Below are 24,741 nucleotides of genomic sequence, written 5' to 3'. Positions count from 1 at the left end.
AGCACATTCGAGTGACGATTTCACCCCGAAATCGTCATTTGAGTTCTAAACCCTTGGCTTCCATTTATGTGTTGCCCTTTACATAGGCCTTAATCCAGTTGAATTCAACTCCACAAGGACACATACTCCTTAATCGACTTTTCCATGACCTGTACAAGTTGGAACCATTGCCCCAGGCCGAACTAGTTAGGTCAGTTCCCTCCCAGTGGCCGAGCAAGATAGCATCTAGGCTCAACAAACCATAAAACCATTTCAGCGCGCACACCTGCCATATCTCGCTCACATCTATCTCCACTCTTTTGCTTCACTTACTTTATGGTGGGGAGGTGCCCGTTTTTATTAGGGGTCCAGTGATATCTGATGAAATGTTGGGCCTTGCCAAATGATTTGTTGTAGGCAGCACGAAGTGAAATATGGACATGTCATCATGACTCTGCTTTCTCTTTGTACTAGAAATATGTTAACGATTTACTTTACAACCAAGAATGTTTTGCCTGAGGCCCAAAATTGTGTATAAGAGAAGCCTGACTTTGTAAGGGCGAGCAGTCTCCTGAGAATATACTTCCATATGTCGTACTTCTAGGACACTTGTTACCTTGGTTGCAGCCAATAAACTAATCTTTGACTTCACCTAGAAGACTGAGTTTCTGTGGTCTGGATCAGGAAGAACCCGAGGTCTCTGGGTGTGTATTCCCTGACACCGCTGGGTTACCGGTGTCTGTGCCGGTTCTTAAAAACCCAGTACCTCAGCTGGCGCCCAACGTTTGGGGCGATTCCAGTGGTACCAGTCAGCCTGAAGATCGTGAGGAGCTTCGTGTGGAAATTCCGGAGGACGGCCAACCACCTCATCGACCCCTGCATGTCGACGTGGTCCGAAGGTCTTTGCTGCGAGGTTCCCTGCTTCCCGACGGCTACAAGGACTGCTGCCCTGGCTATCGCCCTGATTTGGACCCTTGAAGTTTGGTAGAGCAAAACACTAAGACGAGTCTTCTGGTGACGTCATCGATATTTCAGTTAAGTATAAGTGGAGCGTCTCCCAGTCCTTAGTTGGTCTTAGTTTTGGTATCTTTGGGATACAAAGTTTTGTGTTGGTACTTGCAAGCACCAAAACCGAAGGACTCGTGTATTCACGAGAAATATCGTAATCGATAATCCTTTGAAGTTTGGAATTGGAACTAGACTAGAGAGCGAAGATGCCTAGTCTTAGACTTGGAAATTTGTTTTGTCTTGGTGGTAATAATAGGGACTCCCGATTGGAGGACTCATGTCCGGTTCCTCCAGTTGGAACTCCGACTTACGAGCTATATGTGAAACATGGGGTAGGCCCCATCACCTACAACGAAGTATGGATTAAATACACCAGGAAAGATGGTGTTTTAAAATGGCCCCAATATGGTAGCTTTGATTCCGAAATCTTAGACAACCTTGAAGTAAAACTCTTTAAAAAGAAAGCCCGGCCGGCGATGTTTGACTCTTTCCGCTTATGGCGTAAAGAAGCCAAACAAAAAGAAATTAAATTAGCTAAGAAAAATAAGAGAGAAGGGGGACTTTCAGTAATGCAAGCTGCTGTGCAGTTTAAAGATAATGAAGAAGAGCAGATGAATGAGCAGTTGCACAGGCAACGTAAAATGTCAATAGATAAGTGTTATCCAGTTTTGCCGTCTCTTCAGCAAGAGGCAGCAAAAGAGCATGAAAAAGACCCATTAATGTCACATTTACTAAATTCACCACCCCCCTATGCGCAAAATGCCACAGCACCCCCTCAACCTTTAATTGCGCAAACTACGCCTCCTGCTCCTCCACAGCACCCACCAGCTGTTCTTCAGCTGGCTCCTACTTCTTCGGTGCAGCCTCCTCCAGGCCCACTGACCACCTCTGTTTCACCTGTTTTCTACGATTTTGCCTACTGTACTTTTTACGTCTCCTAATGCTCCCTCTACGATTTTGCCTAGTGCCCCCTCTATTTCCACTGATACCTCTTCTGCTATCTCTACCCCTGCCTTGTCTCACCCCGTTTTTCCATCTGTTTGTCCTTCAGTTTCACCTTCCATTCGGCAGAAAATGGCCAGCACTGTTGCTAACCTTCTTTTACCTCTTTTCGGGTCGCCTACTACGACCCCTAACATAGGAAGAAGACAGTTGCGAAGTCAACTGCCTGATTATCAAGAGAGATTCACTGAATAGTTTAGCACGAAAATGGGTCATGGACACTGTAAAATATGATATACAGTCTGTCATGGAAGTCTTCCATCAATGGGAAGCAGCGACACAGATATGTTTTCGAACAGATGTGTTTTCCTTTGCGAGGATTTAGAAGACAATGATCAGGAATGCATCCCACGAGAGATGTGTCGTGTACGGTTTAAGTTCGGAGAGGGTATGATTGTAGGTCCAGATGTGGAGAAAGCAGTTGAAATGTTATCATATCGGAGTAAGGGGAGCAGTTCTGAGTCACAATCTGAGCATAACACATCCAGTAGGAAAAAGGCTCGACAATACCCTATGAGAGAAGTTCCCCCACAATGGAGAGAGGGTGACACGACTGCTGTCCCACCTATTCTGCCACACTTTCAGCGTGTATGGGTACATGTCCCATGGAAGCGAGCTGAAGTTTTAGCACTCAAACAAACATTACCCGATCCGCGTAAAAATCCTGCAGGGTACTATAAAGAGTTGTCGCAAACTGCTGGGTCATGTATAATGAATTTAGCCGACATCGATATGTTATTTGGAAATGTTGTTCCACAGCCTTTATGGGGTAAAATTCGTCATATAGATCATGACCATGAATTAGGTGACACATGGGCTAATATTACTGCTGCAGATGCCCGACAAGTTGGTGGTGCCAAGCCTGAGCCTTTGATAGCAGAACTCCCTGGTAAAATCGTAGATTACATGAAAACGAGAATGCCTGCAATACGCGTAAATTGGGATAAGTTGTCTGCATGCAAGCAGAAGAAAGAAGAAACAGTCTCAGACTTCTTCACCAGATCTGAAGAAACATTCGTTGACCACAGCGGTCAAGATATGACCACAGAAGGTGGTCAGAAATTGTTTGTCGATAAATTCGTGCACAATCTGCTCCCAGAATTGTGTAAAAAATTAAGATTCAGAAAGTTCTTGGGCAGTCTCATCTTCAGCCCAGATATTGGCTACTGCACAATATTACGAGAATAGAGACAAAGATGAGAAAGATAGAGTAGAAAAGAAAACTAGAGAACTAAAAACGAAGGTTTTGCTACAGCAAGCCTATCCGCCGCGTGGTGGTGGTAATCAAAATAATAATGGTCAGAATCACTACCAAAATACTTTTCAGCAGCCTCAACAGTATCAGAGGAACTCGCAAAGAGTCGAGTATACTCAACCCCGTGTACCTGTAGGCCCCAACCAGTGTTTATATTGCAAACAAGAGGGTCATTTCAAGTATAATTGTCCTATTCTATTACAACGTGCGAATGGAGTTTCTGGTGTTAGAGGTCGTGGCAGTCAGCAAGCACCTAGAGGTAGAGGGCATGGAAACGCCCCTCCGAACACACGTCCCCTTCCACCACAAAACTCTATGAACAGGTTTGATCAGCAGAATAACGTATCTGACAGGACAGCTCAATACTACGTTGATGATTATTACACAGAAGATGAGCATTGGGAAGGTAATGATTGCTAGGACAGCCATAGACAAAGAGAGGGAGTTGTTTCAGTTCCAGTAGATCAGAATGGACCTTACGTTGAGGTGATTACATCAGGTGTGTCAGAACCTTTTCTGTTGGATACTGGTGCTACAAAGAGTTTTATTATGCACTCCAAACTCCCTGGCGCACCTTTGTCTGGCGAAATGAATGTTTCTGTAGGTTTTTCTGGCGCCCCAGTTAGAAATCCGATTTCTGACCCTTTGTCTCTTTCTGTTGGTCACTGCGAATTCGAAGCACCCCTTATTCTGACGACAGGTTGTGGTAAAAATTTGTTAGGATTAGATTTGCTAAAAAGATTGTATGCGACTTTGTACTGTTCTCCTTCAGGAGTACAACTTACTTTAGGTAAGAAAGTAGTTTCTCCCATGTATTTGTCGAGAGATGCACTTCCAGCAGAATTGTCACTTCTCCCAGATATTCTTTGGGCCACTGGTCCTAATGATGTAGGTCTTTTAGAAATTCCACCATATGTTGTAACATTGAAGTCCAATGTCAAAATGCCACGAATTCCCCAATACAAAATATCTAATGAGGGTGAAAAAGCTTTGCTAGCGATTGTTTACGAATTGATTGAAAAGGATGTGATTGAAGAAACGCGAGGCAACGTTTGCAATAGTCCTGTTCTGCCTGTTTTAAAACGAACTGACCCTTCTCAGCCACCTGTGTACAGATTCGTGATTGATCTTCGAGAAGTGAATAAGATAGTTGTGCCACAATTCCCAGTTGTCCCCGACATTACCACATTATTGACTATGATTCCAGCTTCTGCTTCATGGTTTTCGGTGATTGACCTAAAGAATGCTTTCTTCAGCAGCCCAATTGCTGAGGAGAGCAGGGACATTTTTTCCTTCAGTTTAGGAGGTCGAAGTTTCCGCTTTAAACGCGCTCCTCAAGGCTACTGTGAAAGCCCATCAATATACAGTCAAGCTATGAAAACACAGCTTGACACGATTGTTTTACCTAAAGGTGCTACTCTTGTACAATATGTGGATGATTTGCTCATTGCTGCAGATACTAAGAAAATTTGTAAAAAGGCCACGTTGACATTATTGCGTCATCTGTGTGATCTGCATCACAAGGTGTCACTTTCCAAGCTTCAATATTGCCGACAAGAAGTGACCTACTTAGGTCACCTCTTATCGAAGGAGGGAAGGAAACTGACCCCAGAAAGAATTCAGGCAATAGCGAAATTTAGTGTGCCAAGAACACAGAGAGAAGTGCGTGCTTTCTTGGGCATTAAATCGTACTGTAGACAGTGGATCCCAAATTTTTCGTTATTGGCCAAACCCTTGGTGGCATTAACGTGTAAAAATACACCCAATCCCATTCCTTGGTCTGAAGAGTGTCAGAAAAGTTTTCTCGAATTACGCACAGCATTATGTTCGGCTCCTGTGTTAGGTACCCCCAACTACAGTAAGCCTTTCACATTGTATGTCCACGAGAAGGAGGGCTGTGCATTGTCTGTGTTGACTCAGTTATTTGGAGATAGACAGCGGCCATGCGCCTATTTTTCGTCAACTTTGGATCTAGTAGCTAAAGCATTGCCAAGTTGTTTAAGGGCCACAGCAGCAGCAGCTGTTTCTATTCGACAGTCTGCTGGTCTAGTAATGAATAATACACTAATCGTGATGGTCCCGCATGCAGTGGACACATTGTTAAATAGGACCAAGACACAGCACTTAACTAGTGCTCGACTGTCCAGTTACGAATTGACGCTGCTAGCGAGCCATGTGCACATAAAAAGGTGCAGTACCTTAAATCTAGCCACGTTGTTACCAATTGCAGAGGAATCAGATGCTTTAGAGCAGCACGATTGTTTCCTCACAACAGAGGAAGAGACAAAAGGGAGAGTGGATTTATTTGACACTCCTCTTGCTGAATGTGATGGTACGTTATGGGTGGATGGTTCATGTTTTAAGCTCCCAAATGGGAACGTGACTGCAGCATATGCTGTCACAACTTTGCACACAGTTGTCGAAACTGCACGAGTACCACATGGTTCACCTCAAGCCACAGAATTAGTAGCACTCACGAGAGCATGTGTATTGTCTAAAGGAATGAAAGTGAATGTCTACACCGACAGCCAGTATGCTTTTGGCGTGGCTCACTGCTTTGGACGATTGTGGAGAGAACGTGGGTTCCTGACTTCGCATGGAGCTAAGATTCAGCATGGTCAGTTGGTGAATGAGCTTCTTGAATCACTGACCTTGCCTCTGCAAATGGCGATTGTGAAATGTAGTGCTCACAAGAAGGTGACTGATGATGTTGGTCGTGGGAATGCATTTGCTGATGAGACCGCTAAAGAAACTGCAAAGAATGTGATGAGCCGAATGTATGTTGCAGGCCCTGAAAGATGGACTGGGGATGTCGGAATATGTGAGGACACGATAGAGAGTGTGAAGTCCAGCCAAGCTGAGGCCACAGAGAAAGAGTTGAGCACGTGGAGAAAAAGTACAGGTAGAATGGATGCAAATGGTTGTTGGATTGAATTGACAGAGCATCAGAGATGGTTGTTACCCGATGCATATGTGCTTGCAGTGGTTACAATGGCTCATGGAATGGCTCATATCAGCGTGAAAGGGATTTGCGAGTTGTTGGCCCCAGTATGGAAGAATTCAGGGATTCCCAAGTGTGCAGAGAATGTGGTCAAGAATTGCATGGTATGTCTGAAGCACAATCCTGGTAGGGGAACCCCAACTCCAGCTGGTCATTTTGCACCTCCTACGTATCCGTTCGAGGTTTTGCAGCTAGATTTCATACACATGGAGAGGTGTAACAACTTAAAATACGTGCTCGTTGTTGTTTGTGCCTTCTCAAGATGCGTAGAAGCCTATCCCCTAAAAGACAATACTGCCTTGTCCACAGCAAAAGCCCTTGTGAAAGAGTACTTCCCCAGGTTTGGAATGCCTAGAATGGTCTGGTCTGACAACGGAAGTGAATTTGTGGGTCGTGTGATGAAAAGAGTGTGTGAAGGGCTAGGCATTAGGCAGAAGTTCCACGCTGCAAATCACCCCCAATCAGCTGGATTAGTAGAATGTTACAATGGCACTTTAAAACTTAAATTGGCCAAAATCCAAGCGAGCACAGGTCTTAAATGGCCTGACGCTCTACCCTTAGCACTCCTATCCACCAGAATGACTGTGCATTCGCGAGTGAAACTCAGCCCTTGTGAAATTGTCTTTGGCCGGCCAGCCAACATATGGGGAGTGCCTAGGCCCACGAAGTTCAGCGAGCTACAACACCCTATTTTGCTTGATTACCTGTATGAATTGACGGCTAAATTACGTGTTTTGCATCAACAGGTCCACAACACCCTGCCTCCGGTCTCTGAGACTCCAGGCCATTCCATTGTCCCTGGCTCCTGGATACTTGTGAAAAACGTTCAGAGAACAAAGAACGACCAGCCCAGGTAGACCGGGCCACATCTCGTCCTTCTTTCCACGAGGTCAGCCGTTCGAGTGGAGGGGAAGGCCAACTGGATCCACGGGGTCCACTGCAAAAGAATCCCTTCACCTCCGCCACATGACCAGTGGGTCCAGAAGGGTGTCACTGACTCAGAGCTTACAACTGTGCCACGTGTCATACCTGTCAGCGATGACCGTGTAAAAGAAACTAACCCTGAATGTGAAAGCGAGGACATTTTTCAAGAGACTGTGCCACCATCAGAGCAATTGAACTCTTTGGAGCCTGAACTCCTGTTTCAGGACCAGACAGTACCAGGAAAAAGACGCTACAGTCTGAGACCGAGAAAAACGGACTAATAAAAGTGATTCCTTTTTATGAATTGAGACCAAGACCTATGGGCAAATAAATATATCTTTTTTTTCCTCCCAAGTACTATTTTTTTTTAAAGTGCAGCTCTCCCATTTAGGAAACTTGCTTATTTTTGTTTTTCGAACCGCCATCCGGGTTCCGCTGCTAGGGCCGCGGTTGATTAAAGTCTTTTGGGTGCAGCTGACGACGTTAGGTCGGTAGTTCTGGTTGGTCCAAGGGAGTTGCCCTAGACTAACGGAAGCATCCTTTAGCAGAGGCAACCTCCCATCGCGGGCAGCACTTTAGAGAGGATGGAGTTTCCTGATGTGGAGAGACCTGCCAAACAAATGAACTTTAAGCAGAGACTGTGTAACACGATGACAAAGAAAAGTTTTATAATATTGTGTATTTTTATGCTATCCAGCGTAATGATCTTCTTGATAAGTTATGTTTTATTCTCTTTCCGTGTAACATTTGCGCCCACTGCATCACCCATACCTCCTCCTACTGTTTCCTCTCACTCTTTCCACCCTCTGCCTGACCACGAATCAAATAGATTAGAGTTCGTTAATAACTCCTTTGTTCAGTTATTACACCAACTTGTAATGAACACAACTAACTGTTGGGTGTGCTGTCTCATGCCTCACACAACGGATAGAGGTATCCCCTATTTGGTCCTGCCATTTAGTCACAATGGTTCAGTATGGGCATATAGGACAATGTTCATATATGCACGAGAAGTCCAACCCCTACGTTCTGTAAAAGACAACCTCAAGACTAGCGCCCTAGTCAAAGGTATAGTTGACATGATCAAGGAAGTAACTTCTTATGAAGATACTCCGGATGATGAGATACTTGCATATGTAGGTTGGAACGTGACCGGATATGGCACTACTTTAAGTGAGAAACAGCAAGCCAAAAGATCCTCCCCTATCTGGATCGTACCCCATCAGGGTCACCTGTGTCTGCAAGGTATTGGCAAGAATCCCAGAGCTCAGCTAGGGAAGAGTATCTGTACTGAAATGTATGTTTTTGGATCTCAGACTTCCCCTGCGTTTTTAGCCGCTAAGGGTACTTATTTCATCTGCCATGATAGAGCCTACACATGGTTGCCCCCTGACTTCTCGGGCTCATGTTTTGTTTCATTCCTATTGCCTCCCACCTACACAGCAGCGGCGGATTACCACCGGACAAGGGTAGTTAGAGGTGTTTTGAGTGAAGAAGACACTGCAGGTCAAGAATTTGGGGACTTTGCAAAGGGTTTTCTGCCGTTCTGGGGATCCATGGCCAACAGCAGAAACATAAGGCAATTAACAAGGGTAGTTGAATCCACCGTGACTGAAACTGCTGGTGCCCTTAGTAACTTGACTGCTGAGCTCCAGTCGGATCGACTTATGACCCTTCAGAACCGGGTCGCTTTGGATGTTATACTTGCAGACCGAGGTGGAGTATGCAAATTGATCCAGTCTAGTTGTTGCATTTTCATCCCAGATAATGCTCCAACCGTGTACAGGGCCATCTCCAAACTACATAAGATTTCCGAATCTATTCATGTGGATAAAGGAGATTGGTCGTTAATGGGATGGTTCTGGAAACTGATATCTGCCTGGGGATGGAAAATTCTGATGGTCATTGGGATGGTCTTAGCCATTCTCTTCCTGTTCTGTCTGTGCATACAGTGTGCTCCTGCAATATGTGGCCTCTGTGTTACATCATGTGTAAGGAAGCCTGTGTCAAAAGATGAACTAAGTACTAGAATGATGTTACAGCAACATCTCAATGACTTTAGGAATATAGACCTGGACTCAGACTAACATGAGGATAGATTAATTGCCTATGTAAGGGCAAAAGGAGGGATTGAGGTTCTGAAAATCTGGATCCGTGTAATAGTTCTGGACTCGAGAACTAAAACTTCGTCGGAACATGACGAATTTGGTATCAAAAGACCGAGAATGACGAGTACATCATGTACATATATTTTCAGCACATTCGAGTGACGATTTCACCCCGAAATCGTCATTTGAGTTCTAAACCCTTGGCTTCCATTTATGTGTTGCCCTTTACATAGGCCTTAATCCAGTTGAATTCAACTCCACAAGGACACATACTCCTTAATCGACTTTTCCATGACCTGTACAAGTTGGAACCATTGCCCCAGGCCGAACTCGTTAGGTCAGTTCCCTCCCAGTGGCCGAGCAAGATAGCATCTAGGCTCAACAAACCATAAAACCATTTCAGCGCGCACACCTGCCATATCTCGCTCACATCTATCTCCACTCTTTTGCTTCACTTACTTTATGGTGGGGAGGTGCCCGTTTTTATTAGGGGTCCAGTGATATCTGATGAAATGTTGGGCCTTGCCAAATGATTTGTTGTAGGCAGCACGAAGTGAAATATGGACATGTCATCATGACTCTGCTTTCTCTTTGTACTAGAAATATGTTAACGATTTACTTTACAACCAAGAATGTTTTGCCTGAAGCCCAAAATTGTGTATAAGAAGAGAAGCCTGACTTTGTAAGGGCGAGCAGTCTCCTGAGAATATACTTCCATATGTCGTACTTCTAGGACACTTGTTACCTTGGTTGCAGCCAATAAACTAATCTTTGACTTCACCTAGAAGATTCTGAGTTTCTGTGGTCTGGATCAGGAAGAACCCGAGGTCTCTGGGTGTGTATTCCCTGACACCGCTGGGTTACCGGTGTCTGTGCCGGTTCTTAAAAACCCAGTACCTCAGAGAGGCCGATTTTACATACTTCAAGTGCATTATGTACTTCACCACATGGCCTATGTCGGTGCAGAGGTGACCGAACCCCAATTTGACTCGAGTGAGGTAAGGGCCACATCAAATGAGGAATATCCTCCTTGGTTTAACTACATCAAGGACAGTTCATAGAAACTCCAGGATACATCTTATTAATTCTTTAGGTTGTAAAATAAGCTTTGTTTATTATATTAAGCGGAATTAATTTAAATGATGCACTATTTTATGTGGATATGCGAGGATCTTTACCTAGCACCTTAATATATTTCAGGTCTGAAACATTTACATATTCAAATAAGAGTTGCAAACAAAAACCTGTTGCCTCGGGGCACAGTGAGCCTGGCAGCAAACAATCCCATGTAGCTGCATGCCCCTTGTTATCATTTAAATAACACAAAGAACACCATTTAAACAATTGAGTTCAACTCATTCTTATGTACTTCTGTTATGTTGACGTACACATTTCCATTACACAGCTTGTTATAGTCCCATTTCATAGCCCACATGTTTAGTCTTCTGGACTTTATCAAGGCCGAAAAAAAGAATCTATATATAACTCCCCATGACTCCTAGTTAATTACATATTCAACAGATTAGGCGGTAGACCGTGTGTGCAAATGCAGATTTCTAAACTGGCTACAAAAATTACACAGTCCATTGCAAAATAAAACAATAACACAACAAAAATCACACACACATATGCAAGATCAACATCCATGATTCTTTGGGGTAGTACATACTTTGATTAAGGTTAGGAGAAACTAGAAAACATAATTATAGTCAAATACACAATTTGTAAAAATGTTTTATTTTCTGTATTTCCCTCTGACCATGGACTCCCTTCCCCCGTTGTTCCAACTGGTCAAATCTGGCTCTCCTCTAGACTTCGGCCCTGTCCACATTCTTAGAGAGATCTACCTAAACTGCCCTGTCCCCCCCCCCTCACTCTCCTCAACGACTCGCTCAGCTACGGCATTGTCCCCAATTTTCACAAAGCAGCGGTCGTTATCCCAATCCTGAAAAAACCTGGTGTCGACCCTTCATCCCCTTCCAACTACCGTCCCATCTCCCTATTACCCTACTTGGGAAAGGTTTTGGAAACTCACGTCACCACCACCCTGAGTGCTCACGTGGAAGCAAACCACTGTCTCTCCCCTCGTCAGGCAGGCTTCCGACCGCTACACTCCACGGAGAAGGTAGTGATTTCGGTAATGGACGGACTTCGCGAAGGCATCGACACCAATCTCTCGCAGGCCCTCATCCTTCTGGACCTGTCCGCCGCCTTTGACACGGTGGACCACTCCACCCTCCTCACCCGTGTCAAGGCGGCGGGCATAGAGGGCTCAGACCTTTCATGGGTTGAATCCTTCCTATACGATAGGGCTCAAGCGGTCCACCTTGCTGATTTCACTGCCGCTCCCCGCAAGGTGGAGTGCGGCGTCCCCCAGGGCTCGTCACTTCCCCCCTCTTGTTTAATCTATACATCTACCCCCTCATTTTTATGTTGCAGCAGCTGGAGGTCACGGTGTTCAACTATGCCGACGACCTCCAGCTAATCTTTAATCTCTCCCATTCCCCTTCATCCGCTCAGAACGTCCAAACTGTTATGCTATTCATTCAGGACTGGATGAACTGCAACCACCTCAAACTTAATCCAGACAAGACTGAGTTAGTCTTGACTGGAGGTGGCTGCAGTAAATGGTCCCCGTCCTTTTGGCCCCCCTCACTTGGTACCCCCCACTCCCGGTCCCCCCCACTCCCGGTCCCCAAAGTCAAGACCCTTGGGATTCTGCTAAATGCACAACTTTCTGTACATTCCCAAGTCAGTTCGGTAGTATCCTCCTGCTTCTTCTCCCTCAGGATAATCAGGAAAATATGCCGTTTCTTCTCCCTCCCGGCGCTAAAGGTCATCATAATGGCTATGGTGCTTTCGCGCCTTGATTATGGAAACATAATCTACAATGGCGCACCGGCCTATGCCGTACACCGCTTGCAGCTGGTGCAGAACCAGCTGCCCGTCTGCTCTATGGATTGCCCAAATACCATCGTGCAACCCCATTGCTGAAGGCCCTGCACTGGCTGCCTGTGAGAGAATGATCCCTATTTAAACTGGTCTGCCTCACTTACCAGGCCAGGATGGGCACTGCTCCAGAGTTTATTAACTCAGTCATCAGCCCCTACTTACCAGGCAGAGAACTTCGTTCAACCCACATGGCTCTCCTGACCGTACCCCGCTTCAAGAAAAAGAAAACTGGCGGGGCAAAATTTGCGGCTCTAGCACCAACGTTCTGGAACTCCCTCCCCTTGGGAATCCGTACCTCACCCTCTTACTTAGAGTTCCGGAAAAATCTTAGAACTTTTCTCTTCTCCAGCGCCTTTTCTACTTAAAACGCTTTTGCTGCTACCTGCTGGTCGTACCCCTCAAAAGCGCCATGAAACCGCTTAGTATAAGTGCGCTCAATAAATGTTTTTAAATTCAAATTCAATTCAAATTCTTATTTCAATACATGGCATTTATATAACCGCACATCGTTCACTTGGGTACTCCACAAGTTTCAATGCGTGACTGAACCCGCCCCCCCCCCCTCCCCCCACCCCCCCAGAATCACAAATAGTATATCAGTACATGAGTGAAATAAGCTTCTTCATCAGTTAGGTCAGTTGTACTAAATTTGTAACTTTAGAGTATCCTCCCCTAGTGCCAAATCTTCCAACAAGTATCATCATATTGTTGCTTCTCAGGCCCGCATTATGAGTGGCCCTGGAAATGGGCCGTATTTTCACCAACCTGGGAGTTAACACCATGAGTACTGGCATCTCTGGCTGTAGAAAGTCCAGCCCATTATGAGTTGGACCTTAAGGGTTCACTAAGTAATGAAAAGTTAACTTGGAATCAACAACTCTGGGGCTAATCGCTCCCTCCTCCCGTAATTCCTCTTTTTTTCAGACTTTCACACAGATTGTTGCTGTTTTCAAAGTAAAAACAAACTTTCATTTTGCTGGGGCTGGTAATTGCTGTTACCTCAGTTTTAACTGAGTCGCATCTATATTGTGTGCTTATTCTAAAAGGATCAGGCTACAAGAAATCACAAATAGGAGTTCCAGTTCCACTGTATTAAATAAATAGATATATTCAAAGAACAATAAAGCTCTTTAAACATAGATACTTTGTACAGGAAGTGTAAATGTTAATGAAATTCTCTTATTGATTGCCAGATCCCAAAAACTTTTACCCTCTAGTTGTCGTCCATTCTTCGGATCATCCTAATTTAAGTTTACTTCTCATTGCAGATTATAATGTTTAGATATATCTTCTGATGCTGGTTGTGATACAGTGCTTTCAACTGGTAGTATGCCTGGATGGAAACCTCTAAAATGAAAAGATTTGGAGTGTTTGTTCACTTTTGGTATATGCTCTGTGGAGTGGCTGCACATACAGCCCTTGATGGACTCTCTCCACTTCTCAGGATTGGCTTTGTTCCTCGTGGGTCTGATGGCACGTATGGTGGGCTTATCTCGGGGCTGGCGTAGCTTGGGCCTCAACCACACAACTAGGCCTGCAGTGTTGTATACTTTGGTATCCACATGCTAAGGTCACAAACGGTGGTACAACTGTTGCTGAGGGTTTTTACATGAACAAAGGCTTTTGTGAATGTTCAAGTAACCTCTTTCCCTTACAGAGGTGGTGGAGCATGCCTGCAGCATTACATCCTTGATGTTGGGAGAAACTTTGCCCTCTATCACAAAGGACATGGACACCTGCACTTATCGCCTGCCCCTTGGTGTGTGCGCCGGCATCGCTCCCTTCAACTTCCCTGCGATGATCCCTCTCTGGATGTTCCCTATGGCCATGGTGTGCGGAAACACCTACCTGATGAAACCGTCGGAACGTGTGCCGGGGGCCACCATGCTGCTGGCCAAACTCCTCCAAGACTCTGGGGCTCCTGATGGCACCTTGAATATCATCCACGGGCAGCATGCAGGTGAGGTGCTCGGTGTGCCGGAGGTCTAGTTTGAATGTAGGTGAGAGAGCACAGCTATTGTGTGCTTCTGGGAGGCACCATAGGATGGTGTTATTTGGAAGAGGAGGCTTCAGGGAGGGAGAAACTCTGGGAATGAATAATTGAGACAGGAGTTATATTGGGAGGGCACTTTTGCAACTACATTAGTGAAGCAGGATGCCAGACGTAGAAATAAGTTGTGGTGTTGTGAGAAATGTTGTGGAAAAGGAAAGCAGCTGGAATGGTGGACTTGCCACAGGTAGAAAAGGAGATGAGGGGTTGGGGTTCTGAGAGAAGGTGGCGGGGCAAGGGGGACACAAAGTCGATCCTTGTGGTATGAAAGTGAGTTTTGGGCATTAGTGGGTGAGCCGGGGGGAGAAGGGCATCATTAATACCAAGGATGAAGGCAGTTACGGGTGGATTACCTCTAGTGAATTGTGATAAATGAGTTTTGGGGCGGGTTTGGTAGAAGCGAAAACTAAAGTTACCAAATGTAAAGCAGGTTAAGGATGCATTGTGAGTTGCTGAGTTGGAAGGGTTAGCACTACATGGAGGAATCTGCTGTTTTTGAGGCGGGGAATGGGGCTGATATGTATTTATTATTGCTGGTGAGGTAGGAGCACTAAGGCGGACATGTAGTAAGGCTCTGTCTTTTTTTCTAAGCTGTGGACTTCATTTGCGATCATCCTGCTATCAAGGCCATCAGCTTTGTGGGCTCCAACCAGGCTGGCGAGTACATCTATGAACGAGGATCCAAGAACGGCAAGAGGGTGCAGTCCAACATGGTATGACGTTCAAGGTTCTTACTAAATCAGTCTCACCCTCCCCAATCTACTGCTATTCCTTTAGCCTTAGTGTGGCGACCGGCTGGGCGGTTAGTGCAATGGGGTTAATGTGTAAATATAGTGCTGAGTTGATTATGGATTCAGCAGTGTGGGAAGCAGCTAAAGCTGTTTGTGCAAAATCAGCCCCACTCTAGTATTTACTGCAGTGTGGCTCTAATTGTAGTCAGTGGGTGCTGCTGGCAGGGCTGTGGGTAATTCTGCAGTGTGGGCAAGCAGTTTAGCCATGGGTATAGATTGTGTGCATAGCTGTAGCTGGCTGATCTCTGGGTGCAGTTGCAATGTGACATGGTCTAGCTTTGGGATCAGCTGCTGCTGTGTTGGTATTTAATAAATCTACGGAATTGAATTGACTGACTTTTTTTGCAGGGGGCAAAGAACCATGGTGTAGTGATGCCCGATGCCAATAAAGAGAACACTCTGAACCAGCTTGTGGGAGCGGCCTTCGGGGCAGCTGGGCAGCGATGCATGGCTCTGTCCACTGCGGTCTTGGTTGGGGAAGCCCGGTCCTGGCTCCCAGAGCTGGTCGAAAGATCCAAGAAGCTTCGTGTGAATGCTGGTGAGAATTCTCTTGTCATCCTGTCCTCTGTGTTCGCACCTTTTGTATGTGATGGTGTGAATGTTTCACACCAATATTGAATGCCCCATCATTGTGTATTTTTGAGCCTGTAACTTGGCTTTGTGTTCAAGCAAACCTGTTTCTTTCTTTGTGGTTTGGAATTTGTGGGGATTTTGGAGTGAGTTTTCCTTGTCAGTAAGACTACCTGGCTTTTTGTAGCTGCCGGGACACACAACACGAGGAGATGCTAGAATGATGAAGTAAAGTTGAAACCCCAAAGGCTGGGTTTTTAAATATTCTCGAAGAGGTTCCACAGTTATGACTCTGAAAGGTGAAAGTGAGCAGTGGTTGGTAATAAAAATGGTTTGCAGGTTTTGTTCGAGATTACAGGTTTTGTTCGAGATTACAGGGGGCATGATAGCAAAGGTAGAAATAATTAGCAAATAGCCATGCTATTCCTCACTATCGCTGGAGGAAGGACTTCTCGGACATTGTTCAGGAGGAATATAAGAACCTTACTAGAGAATACCCCTCACTGATAAGGAAGGCGAAATCCACCTACTTTCAGGAGAGAATTGAGCTAGCTGAAAACTCTACTAAAGAGCTGTTCAAGATCCAGGATGAAATCACCTCCCTGTCTTCTATTGCAGCTCCGATTATAGGCTCTGAGAAATCTTGCAACTTAATTGCGGACTACTTCACTGCCAAGGTGGAGCAAATATATGCCTCTGTCCCTGCTGCAGCCCGCGATAATTCGGGGGAAAAGGAAAGCGGTGTGAATAACGTTATTTCTCAACAACTTCATGAATTTATTGTGCCCCAGCCGGACATTATTAAACAGATAGCTGGGACCATTAAATCCGGGTCTCCTAGAGACCCTGGAACTCCTAAGGTGCTTAAAGGCAGTTTGGACCTTTTTTAGAGCCTCACATTAGACACCTCATTGACCTGTCCTTTAGGTCAGGAGTGGTCCCTACTAGGTGGAAAGAAACGGGGGTACTTCCCCTACAGAAAAAGCCCCACATTAGTGCAGAAAAATTAGACAATCTCAGACCCATCTCCTTACTGCCTTATTTTTCTAAAGTGGTGGAAAAAATTGTAAACACTCATTTGGCTGAGCATATAGAGAAAAACCACCTTCTACACCCCTCTCAGTCTGGTTTCCGCGCCCTCCACTCCACTGAGTCTGCCCTGCTTTATTCCATCGAAACCATACGGAGGCATGTGGATGCTGGACAAACAGCGGCGCTTATCCTGTTGGACTTAAGCGCCGCGTTTGACACGGTCGCTCACCACCACACACTCCTTCAGGCTCTGAGGAGCGCTGGTGTTACGGATAGTGCGCTCAAGTGGTTGGAATCTTTCCTAACCGAGCGCTCTTTCCAGGTCATGCAGGAGGAGTCCTACTCCAGAAACATCAAGATGAGGCAGGGGGTGCCCCAGGGCTCGACTTTGAGCCCGACTCTTTTTAATCTGTATGGCCCCCCTTGTGGACATTGCTGACAGATTTGGGATTAGGACTCTGTCCTGCGCTGATGACACCCAATTGGTAGTCTCGGTGACCCAAGCTCAACCTGACGCCGACTCCAACTTCAGACTTTGCTTAGAAAATCTGGCTAGCTGGATGACAAGCAATTGTCTGAGGCTTAACGGCTCCAAGACGGAGGTATTGGTGTTTGGGAGGGCCCCTTCTGTCTGGTCCTCTACTTGGTGGCACCAGGCGCTGGACCCAACTCCTACACCATGCGAACATGCTACAAATCTTGGAGTTTGGGTCGACAATCAACTGTCATTGAACTACCATACCCAACGGGTGGCAGGTGCCTGCTTTGGCATCATGCGTAATTTATGGAAAACCCTGGATATCCTCCCCACGGACTCTAGAAGGATCATGGTACAGGCACTGGTTATTTCGCGTCTGGACTACTGCAATCTCCTATACTTGTACTAGCGACAGGTGTATGTGCAGATTGCAGGGTGTCCAGAATGCGGCAGCAAGGCTTGTTCTGATGCGGCCCAGAAGATCATCAGCAAAGGCAGCCCTGTCTTGTCTGCACTGGCTCCCTATCAGGGAAAGAGTGAAATTTAAAGCCATGTGCGTGAGCCATCGTATCCTGTGAAAGAAGGGCCCTGTTTACTTGCATGATTTACTATGCATGTATGATCCAATTAGGAAGCTTCGATCCAGCGGAAGCGGATTTGTGTGTGTCCCTAGAATCAAAAGGGCCAGGATGGGCGGCTGCTCTTTCCGCTATATGGCGGCTAAACTATGCAACACCCTTCCTCAAAGCCTCCGTCTGGAGGAATCCGAATTTCTCTTCCGGAAGGGTCTGAAGACTCACTTATTTCCAAGGGCATAATCAGTGCTGTGTTGTCTGCGGACTTAGCTTTTCTGGTTTCTGGTACCTAGCGCAGGGACACACTGGGTCAGTGTAACCAGGCGCTCTACAAACTCCCATAACATAACAATAATACCTGAAGTGCCTTGTCTCTGTAATAGCTACTTATTTTCGTCTTTGAAGTCTAATCCCTTCTGTTTGCAGGAGACCAGCCTGGCGCTGACTTGGGGCCCTTGATCAGCAAAAGTGCCCAAGAGCGCGTCTGCAGCCTGATTGAAAGTGGTGTGAAGGAGGGCGCAAGTCTTCTCTTGGATGGTCGCAATGTCAAAGTAAAAGGTTATGAAAATGGCAACTTTGTGGGCCCTACGATTTTGGCTAAAGTGCAGGTGAGCAAGAAGTCATGGGCATGACGGGGAATGACTTGGTGTTCAGAGGATATATTTTTCATATTCAAGTGTTAAAATGTAGGTTTCCTTGATTGTACTCTTCGGTCCCTCTTAAATGTGATGGAGTGTAGCAATTGCAAGGGAAGTTGTGCAAGTTTGAAAGGACTTATGAAAATTAAGGACCCCAGAAGAAGGCTCAGTTCTGAAAGGAGGAAATGGTGTCAGACTCGTGCTAGCATTCCCAGACGTCACCTGGGTACCACATTTCAGAAGCCTGTATCTAGAAAAAAGCTGGTTGTTGTCAATTGTTGTGCTTGGCTGCTACAGTCACATGACTATGGGGACACAATGGACTGTTCAGTTCCACCAGTATTTGACGTGTATATGAAGGCAACCACGACAGTAAAAGCACAAGTGTAGGAGTGAGAGAATTGAGTCCAGTAGCTTTGCACCCTGATTGATTGGCCCCAGGGAGCGGGGGGGGGGGGGGGGGGGGCGGGGTTGACTACTTCAACTTCTTAAGGGAAGAAGACCAACCTTGTGTCTCTCTAGGACTAGAGTTGGCACTAAAGTTGGCACGGAATGCCCAAGGCTTACCAGTGTTGTAGTCCTAAAAAGGGTGTCCGCATCTGTCATCACATGCTTTAGTTTAGGTGTGATCTGGCAGACAAGATTGCAAGGTTGTGCCTTCTTGATGCAGAATCCAGAGGAGGACCTCCGGATAGTCCTTCAGTCACCTGGGGTTTTCTCTTGTTCCTCAGGAGATTGCTCCTCTCCTCTTTCAGAGCAGACTAGCTTTCCTTTTGTTCCAGAGTGCGCTGGATTAATTGCTTTCAGGATCTAGGGTTTGTTCCCAGCCCTCTAGGGAGGACTACAGTAAGCATGGTCTGTCCCAGGGCAGGCTTCTCTCTATGCTGGTGTAGATGGTAGATCTTCTTGAAGACCAGATAAATACTGAGGGGCAGAATGTATCCTAAGTTGTGGGCACTTGGTGGAGTCGATTGACAGCCACCATTAAAGCTAGAACTGGAGATGATGGTGCATACATCCAAATCCAATGGCCTGAGCCATGTTTCCCTAGTCACTATGCAACCAACCACTGGTACAACCCAAAAAGGGAAGGCAATGGTGGATTCTAGAGTAGTGAAGGAATACCTGGCTTAGCAGTGCCAGATAGTGATTCTAACCCATCCCACCTGGCAGCAATCATTTCTGCTCGGCTGCCCTGGAGCAAAGGAATATGTGGGTTGCCGGGTCCACAGTGACCGAAGACCATCTGCAGAAAAAACAAACCTTCAGTGAGCCCCACTGTGGGACCTGGAAGGACACTAGTCACTGCATATGGTCTCCTGATCATGCACACGCACTTCCACTCCCTATATACACATTCTAAGGCAGGCAAGTGCCCCTGGTCTGATGGGTATTAGTTGCAGATGAATGTCCTTCTCTCCCAGGAGTACTGGTATAAATGTCTGTATCCCCATTTCAATACCTGGTCCCACCAACTCCAAATTGTCAGTCTGCTCAAGAATGGCAGTAGTCTCTATAGACCATGGATAGGAGTACATATTGGGTGCACCCCTGTACACAGTAGAGCCAAAGCTATCCGGCTGCATATCGCAGAATCCCATGGAGCATCTCAGTTGGCCCGGTCCAGGAGGATGGGTAAAAATATAAGACCGGCTAGAAGAGCAAAGTGGCAGGTGGGACATTTATTCTAAGCTACATTAGGACCTCTGTCCGTATATGTCAACCAATCCTTGCAGACACTCCTGTGCATACTTTTACTGAGAATACATGATGTTTGTTTCGGAACATCAGTCGTTACTAGATATGTGACGTTTTGTTGGCTAAAGTTGACAGGTTCACATACATGTCCAAACATAATTTGTGTTTTAGAACTCAACACTGCGATTTAGCCACAGAGAGAGGGTGTGTCCTTTACTAGGGACGTATCTCTCTTTCTACTTTGCTGTTTGTGTCAGTGTTTAAGCCACAGCACTTTAAGATAACTGATTTAATGGTCCATCACAGAGCGATATATACCTGCTTAAGCCACACTGTGTAATGTTTTAAAAGATGTATTTAAAAAGATCACAATCGTCCCCTCTTTTGGCTCTTTACTTGGCTACTTATGTTCCCAATAAGGCATAACAGATTTTGCAAAGAGAAATGCAAATCTAGAGGTAAACAGCAGGGGCTGTATATCTATAGGTGCGTCGACCCACTGCGTGCCATTACATTGCTGACATTATTTAAAAACAAAAATCCAAAGAAATACTTTACCCGTACCGTACAACATTCATTGGTTCCTGTTCCTTAATGGGGTCTGGGCTCCCATGGCCATGACTCTCCCTGCAGTCGGCGAGGGGCAAACATCTGAGGCTGTGGAACTGAACTGTGCATGTCAGATTGACCAGTATTTTGCTGTGGCAGCCTGCCGTGAGCAGTTCAGGCTTCCACAGTCTGCACTGTCAGGGAGCCGGGGAAGCATCAACACAGTCCCATCTGGCTAGGATGGAGTGCTGTTTTCGCCTGTCCCAGCCCTGATTCACAGGCAGGTTATCGCGATCCTCTCTCCCCAGTTTCCTCAAATGCCCACTTTGTTCTCCCCTTCTAGCTTCATCCATCCCGTACTAGAATATTATGTCATTTCATAGGCTAAGCTTTTTAAAATGTGATGGTGGTAAGTTATGCCCCAAAATGCACTTTTTAACTCCTCTTTGATGGGGTTTTTTTTTATATGGGAAAACTCTTCGGTCCACCTTTGAAAAAGTGGGTCTCGATTGTTTCACTGACCTACTCCTTTTGGGATAAGATACAATGACTCACTACTTTCAAAGATCATCAGCTGCCACTGGTAAACAGTTATTGAGACCTGACTAGGAAGAATATTTTTAAAATGAACAAAATACATGATTTTTGTTAACACTATCGGACTGGAACAACTTTATACAATATTTTTGCACACTAAGCGCTGCCCAGAATTCCTCTCATGTATCAGATTTCGGTGTGTCCTGGGGGAGTTGTAGACTGATACGTCTCCGTTCATCCAGCTGAGTTATTTATGGACAGAGGCAGGCACGGCAGAAATGTAAGCTCGGCTTTCCATTAGGATATAGGTTCTCTCTCACCTCTGCATTGCCGTTTTATGTACTTTAGATTTCTTAAGATGTTCAGGTACTATCCTATGCTTTCTGAAGGAGGGACTTTTTAAGCTCTACTCCCTTATACACCAGTTTCTCTGTCGCATACTTTGACCTGTTTAAATCGGTTTTGCTATCTATGTGTATCTCTGTACTAATCGTGAGCTGCAAGGAGGTGTTTTCACTTCACAGACCTTGGGCAGAGGCATCAGCTGCTCACCTGGTCGAAGGTGGGGGAGCTCTTCTGTCCTCTTTAACCATGGTTATCATGAAAGCTTGAGCTCTTCAGTTTGTCTACTCCATTTTTTGCTTATTTTCCTACTTGAACACAATTCACTCCAGATCTTCCCACTACTTCCAACCTTTATTCTTGGATCTCCTCCTTTACTAAGCCATGACTCTTTGCTCTCAGCATTTTACAAGTCCTTGCCATAAAAATAGAAGTTGGTGTCTTGCTATTCCCAACAGACTACAGTAGTCTCAGTCAACCAGCGTTCTCCAAGGTCCTCCACCACTGATGGCCCCATACTCCGGTACATTGGCTTGCAGCCTGTTTGGTCCTGTGTGAGTCTGGATAGCACTATGATATGCCTTCTGCAGTCTCTTCCTGAATGAGGGTTTGAAGCACACTATTTATATCCTGGCACAACTGACCCACACGTTACTAGGCTCAAGCGGCTGCCTTTTCTCTCATCTGGTCATTCACTCGGTTCTGTGGTGTAACTGAACTGTATGCATTCTGTGCCTTTGCTCTCCCTTGGTTAGGTTACTCTCCACCTGGTCTGTAACTTGATGTCCTCTTTTCTCAAGTCTCCGGTCTAGTTTTTTTTGGTATTAATTTATTTTTAATTGACCGCAAAATACACCATGACGGGAAAAGCGTACCCCACCTCTTAAAACTCCTAGTGATTACGCCTCACTTAACCTCCTCATAGTGGGTGTATACTCATCATACTTCGGTTCATCAACTACAAATATAAGAAAGCGTCAGAGGAGAGGAGAAACGGGAAGAGGCACAGGAGGTGGTCAAGGAAAGAGAAAAGGCAAAGAGGGTATGGTGGGAAGAGAGCGAGATACACATCATCGAGGTGTTACATCTTACAGTAACCACAGGAGAAATGGAAGAGTGCTGTACTACACTCAATCCATTTAGGCCACAACAACTATAGTGTCACTAAATTAAGTCCAATTGATAACTTTAGAGTGCCCAAAACGATTGCACACCCTCCTGTCCAGATAAAATACATTACTTGTCTTGCCAAACCATCAAATTCATAGGACTACACACAGAGGCTTGGACTCCCATATTGCAAAGTTCTTTACGTAGGACCTGAAACAGCTGGCATCTGCATTAAGTCTGCTCAAAGTTTGGGAAAAGGAGCTCTCTATTCCTGTCTTCCTGAAGACATTTCCTTTAGGGAAGCTGCTTTCTGCAGGATAGACTCACTGAGATCTGGGTCAAGGGGAACAATAATAACCGCGCCCCCATGAGCCTGTGTATCCGGCCCAGTACCAGTGGATGGCAGCTGGATCTCCTTCCTCACCTGTCCACTCTCTGATTGCTTTCCACAGCTTCCAACCTGTTCTCCCATATAATCATGGTATTCACCAGTCTCCTTAAAGCCACTGTGTGTCCACTGCTGTTGATCGCCTGTTAAATTCTATTATTGTGAAACTCTGACTTGTTTACCTTGAATTCCATCTCTTCCAATTGTAACTCCATTTCCAGATTTTTAAACCTTGCCTATTTTTTTTATGGTATAGACTGCATGAGCAGCATGCGTTAGCAATGCACTAAATCTGAAAGAAACAGGTTAGTATTCGATTCCTTACCTTAGAATATCCCCAGGCGTCAGTCTGGATACGGAAACTTTTGCGTAGCAGTACCCCTGCGCGTCGGTAGGCGGCGTCTGCAGGCGTCTCCTGCGGCTCCGCGTCCGTCGTCGGCGTTGTGCGCTGTGATGACGTCGCTGGAGTATATAGACGCCGCCTCCGCGCGCTGACGTCAGTTCTTCTTTTTTCCGCGCCAGTTAGCGCAGATCCGAAGAGCAGTACTCTGGTCTTTGACCAAAGTTTTTGAAAATCTTTCCTGTTACTCTTAAGGTGCCGGTAGGATGCCCGGTTTTAAGAATTGTGACGGCTGTGACCGCACGATGTCGGTCACGGACCATCACCGCCTCTGCCTCCGGTGCCTGGGCCCGGACCACGACGTGGACGCCTGCGTCGATTGCCGGGCCTTGACGAATAAAGCTAGACGGGAGCGGTCCCGCAAGCTACTCTAGCTCCGGGTGTCGGCCCCGCGTCGAGAGCGGTCCCGGTCCGGACGGAGGTCTAGGGAGCGTTCGCGGAGCCGTCACGAGCGCTCCGGGAGTCATGACCATTCCTCTGGTTCCTCAGGTAGGAAGCACAAGAAGTCGGGGCGTCGTCATCGTACCCCCGACTCCCGCGCGATGCGGCCGGGGGTTCGGGTGGCCCCACCCCCGCGGCTCCGCGTGAGTCGCCGACGCGGCCTGCTCCATACCCTGCCGTCCCTGGGCAGGGCGCGTCGCCCGAGGAGATAGAGGTGTTCCTCATGACCATGAGGGCACTGTCTCCTCCGACTGGGCCTACGGCGCCTGCGGGCCCGGTGGTCCCGTCCGGGGGCCCTAGCGGTTCGGGTGCTCCAGCCTCGACGCCGTCGGGTGCTCCGGCCCCGACGGCTCCGGCGCCGCAGGGACCTTCAGGGTCGACGCCGGCTGGTCAACCGGCCTCTCCGGCGCCGATTCCATCGGGGCAACCCACGGCGCCGCCCCCGCGCGGCGCCGACTCTGGCCGGTGCTCCGGCTCCGGGCGGCGCCGCCCCCATTCCCTCTCTGACTCCGGCCGCGGAGTCGAACCGGCGTTGCCCGACGCCGAGTCCGACGCCGATGGGGCCTGTTGACCCCGGGGAGCCGGTCTACATTGTTGACTCCGAATATGGTGAGGATGTAGATTGCGGAGAGGAGTGGGAGGTGTCTGAGGACCCTCTGACCCGCGAGTGTCAGTACGATGTGGACTTGACAGGTGACTTGGGTGACGCCAGTGGTCTGGATGACTCCCCCAACCCGGCTTTGTCTCGCCTCCTACCGTGGCTACGGAGGAGGGGGCAGCTTATTCAGTGGTGTTGATGAGGGCTGCCAAGGCCTTACACCTTGAGCTCCCCGTCGCGGCCGTGAAGACTAACATCCTCACTGAGGTACTCAAACCGCAGTCATGCCCACAGGAGCCACTGCTGCCGTTCAAT

At 46.8% G+C, this 24,741-nt stretch overlaps 1 protein-coding gene across 1 annotated transcript in view; it reads left to right on the top strand.

Annotated features, from left to right (window-relative positions):
• The window catches only part of ALDH6A1 (aldehyde dehydrogenase 6 family member A1), a 111,463-nt gene that overhangs the window by 71,797 nt on the left and 14,925 nt on the right, over positions 1–24,741 (top strand). The window contains exons 6-9 of the mRNA XM_078659873.1: positions 13,887–14,189; positions 14,871–14,992; positions 15,419–15,608; positions 18,152–18,333. Of these exons, the coding sequence (XP_078515999.1) occupies positions 13,887–14,189; positions 14,871–14,992; positions 15,419–15,608; positions 18,152–18,333 (797 nt within the window). The remainder of the gene's footprint in view (positions 1–13,886; positions 14,190–14,870; positions 14,993–15,418; positions 15,609–18,151; positions 18,334–24,741) is intronic.

The sequence above is a fragment of the Lissotriton helveticus genome, chromosome 9 (genome assembly GCF_964261635.1).
Source record: "Lissotriton helveticus chromosome 9, aLisHel1.1, whole genome shotgun sequence".
NCBI classification, from domain to species: domain Eukaryota; kingdom Metazoa; phylum Chordata; class Amphibia; order Caudata; family Salamandridae; genus Lissotriton; species Lissotriton helveticus.
This window is presented reverse-complemented; position numbering and strand designations above follow the sequence as displayed.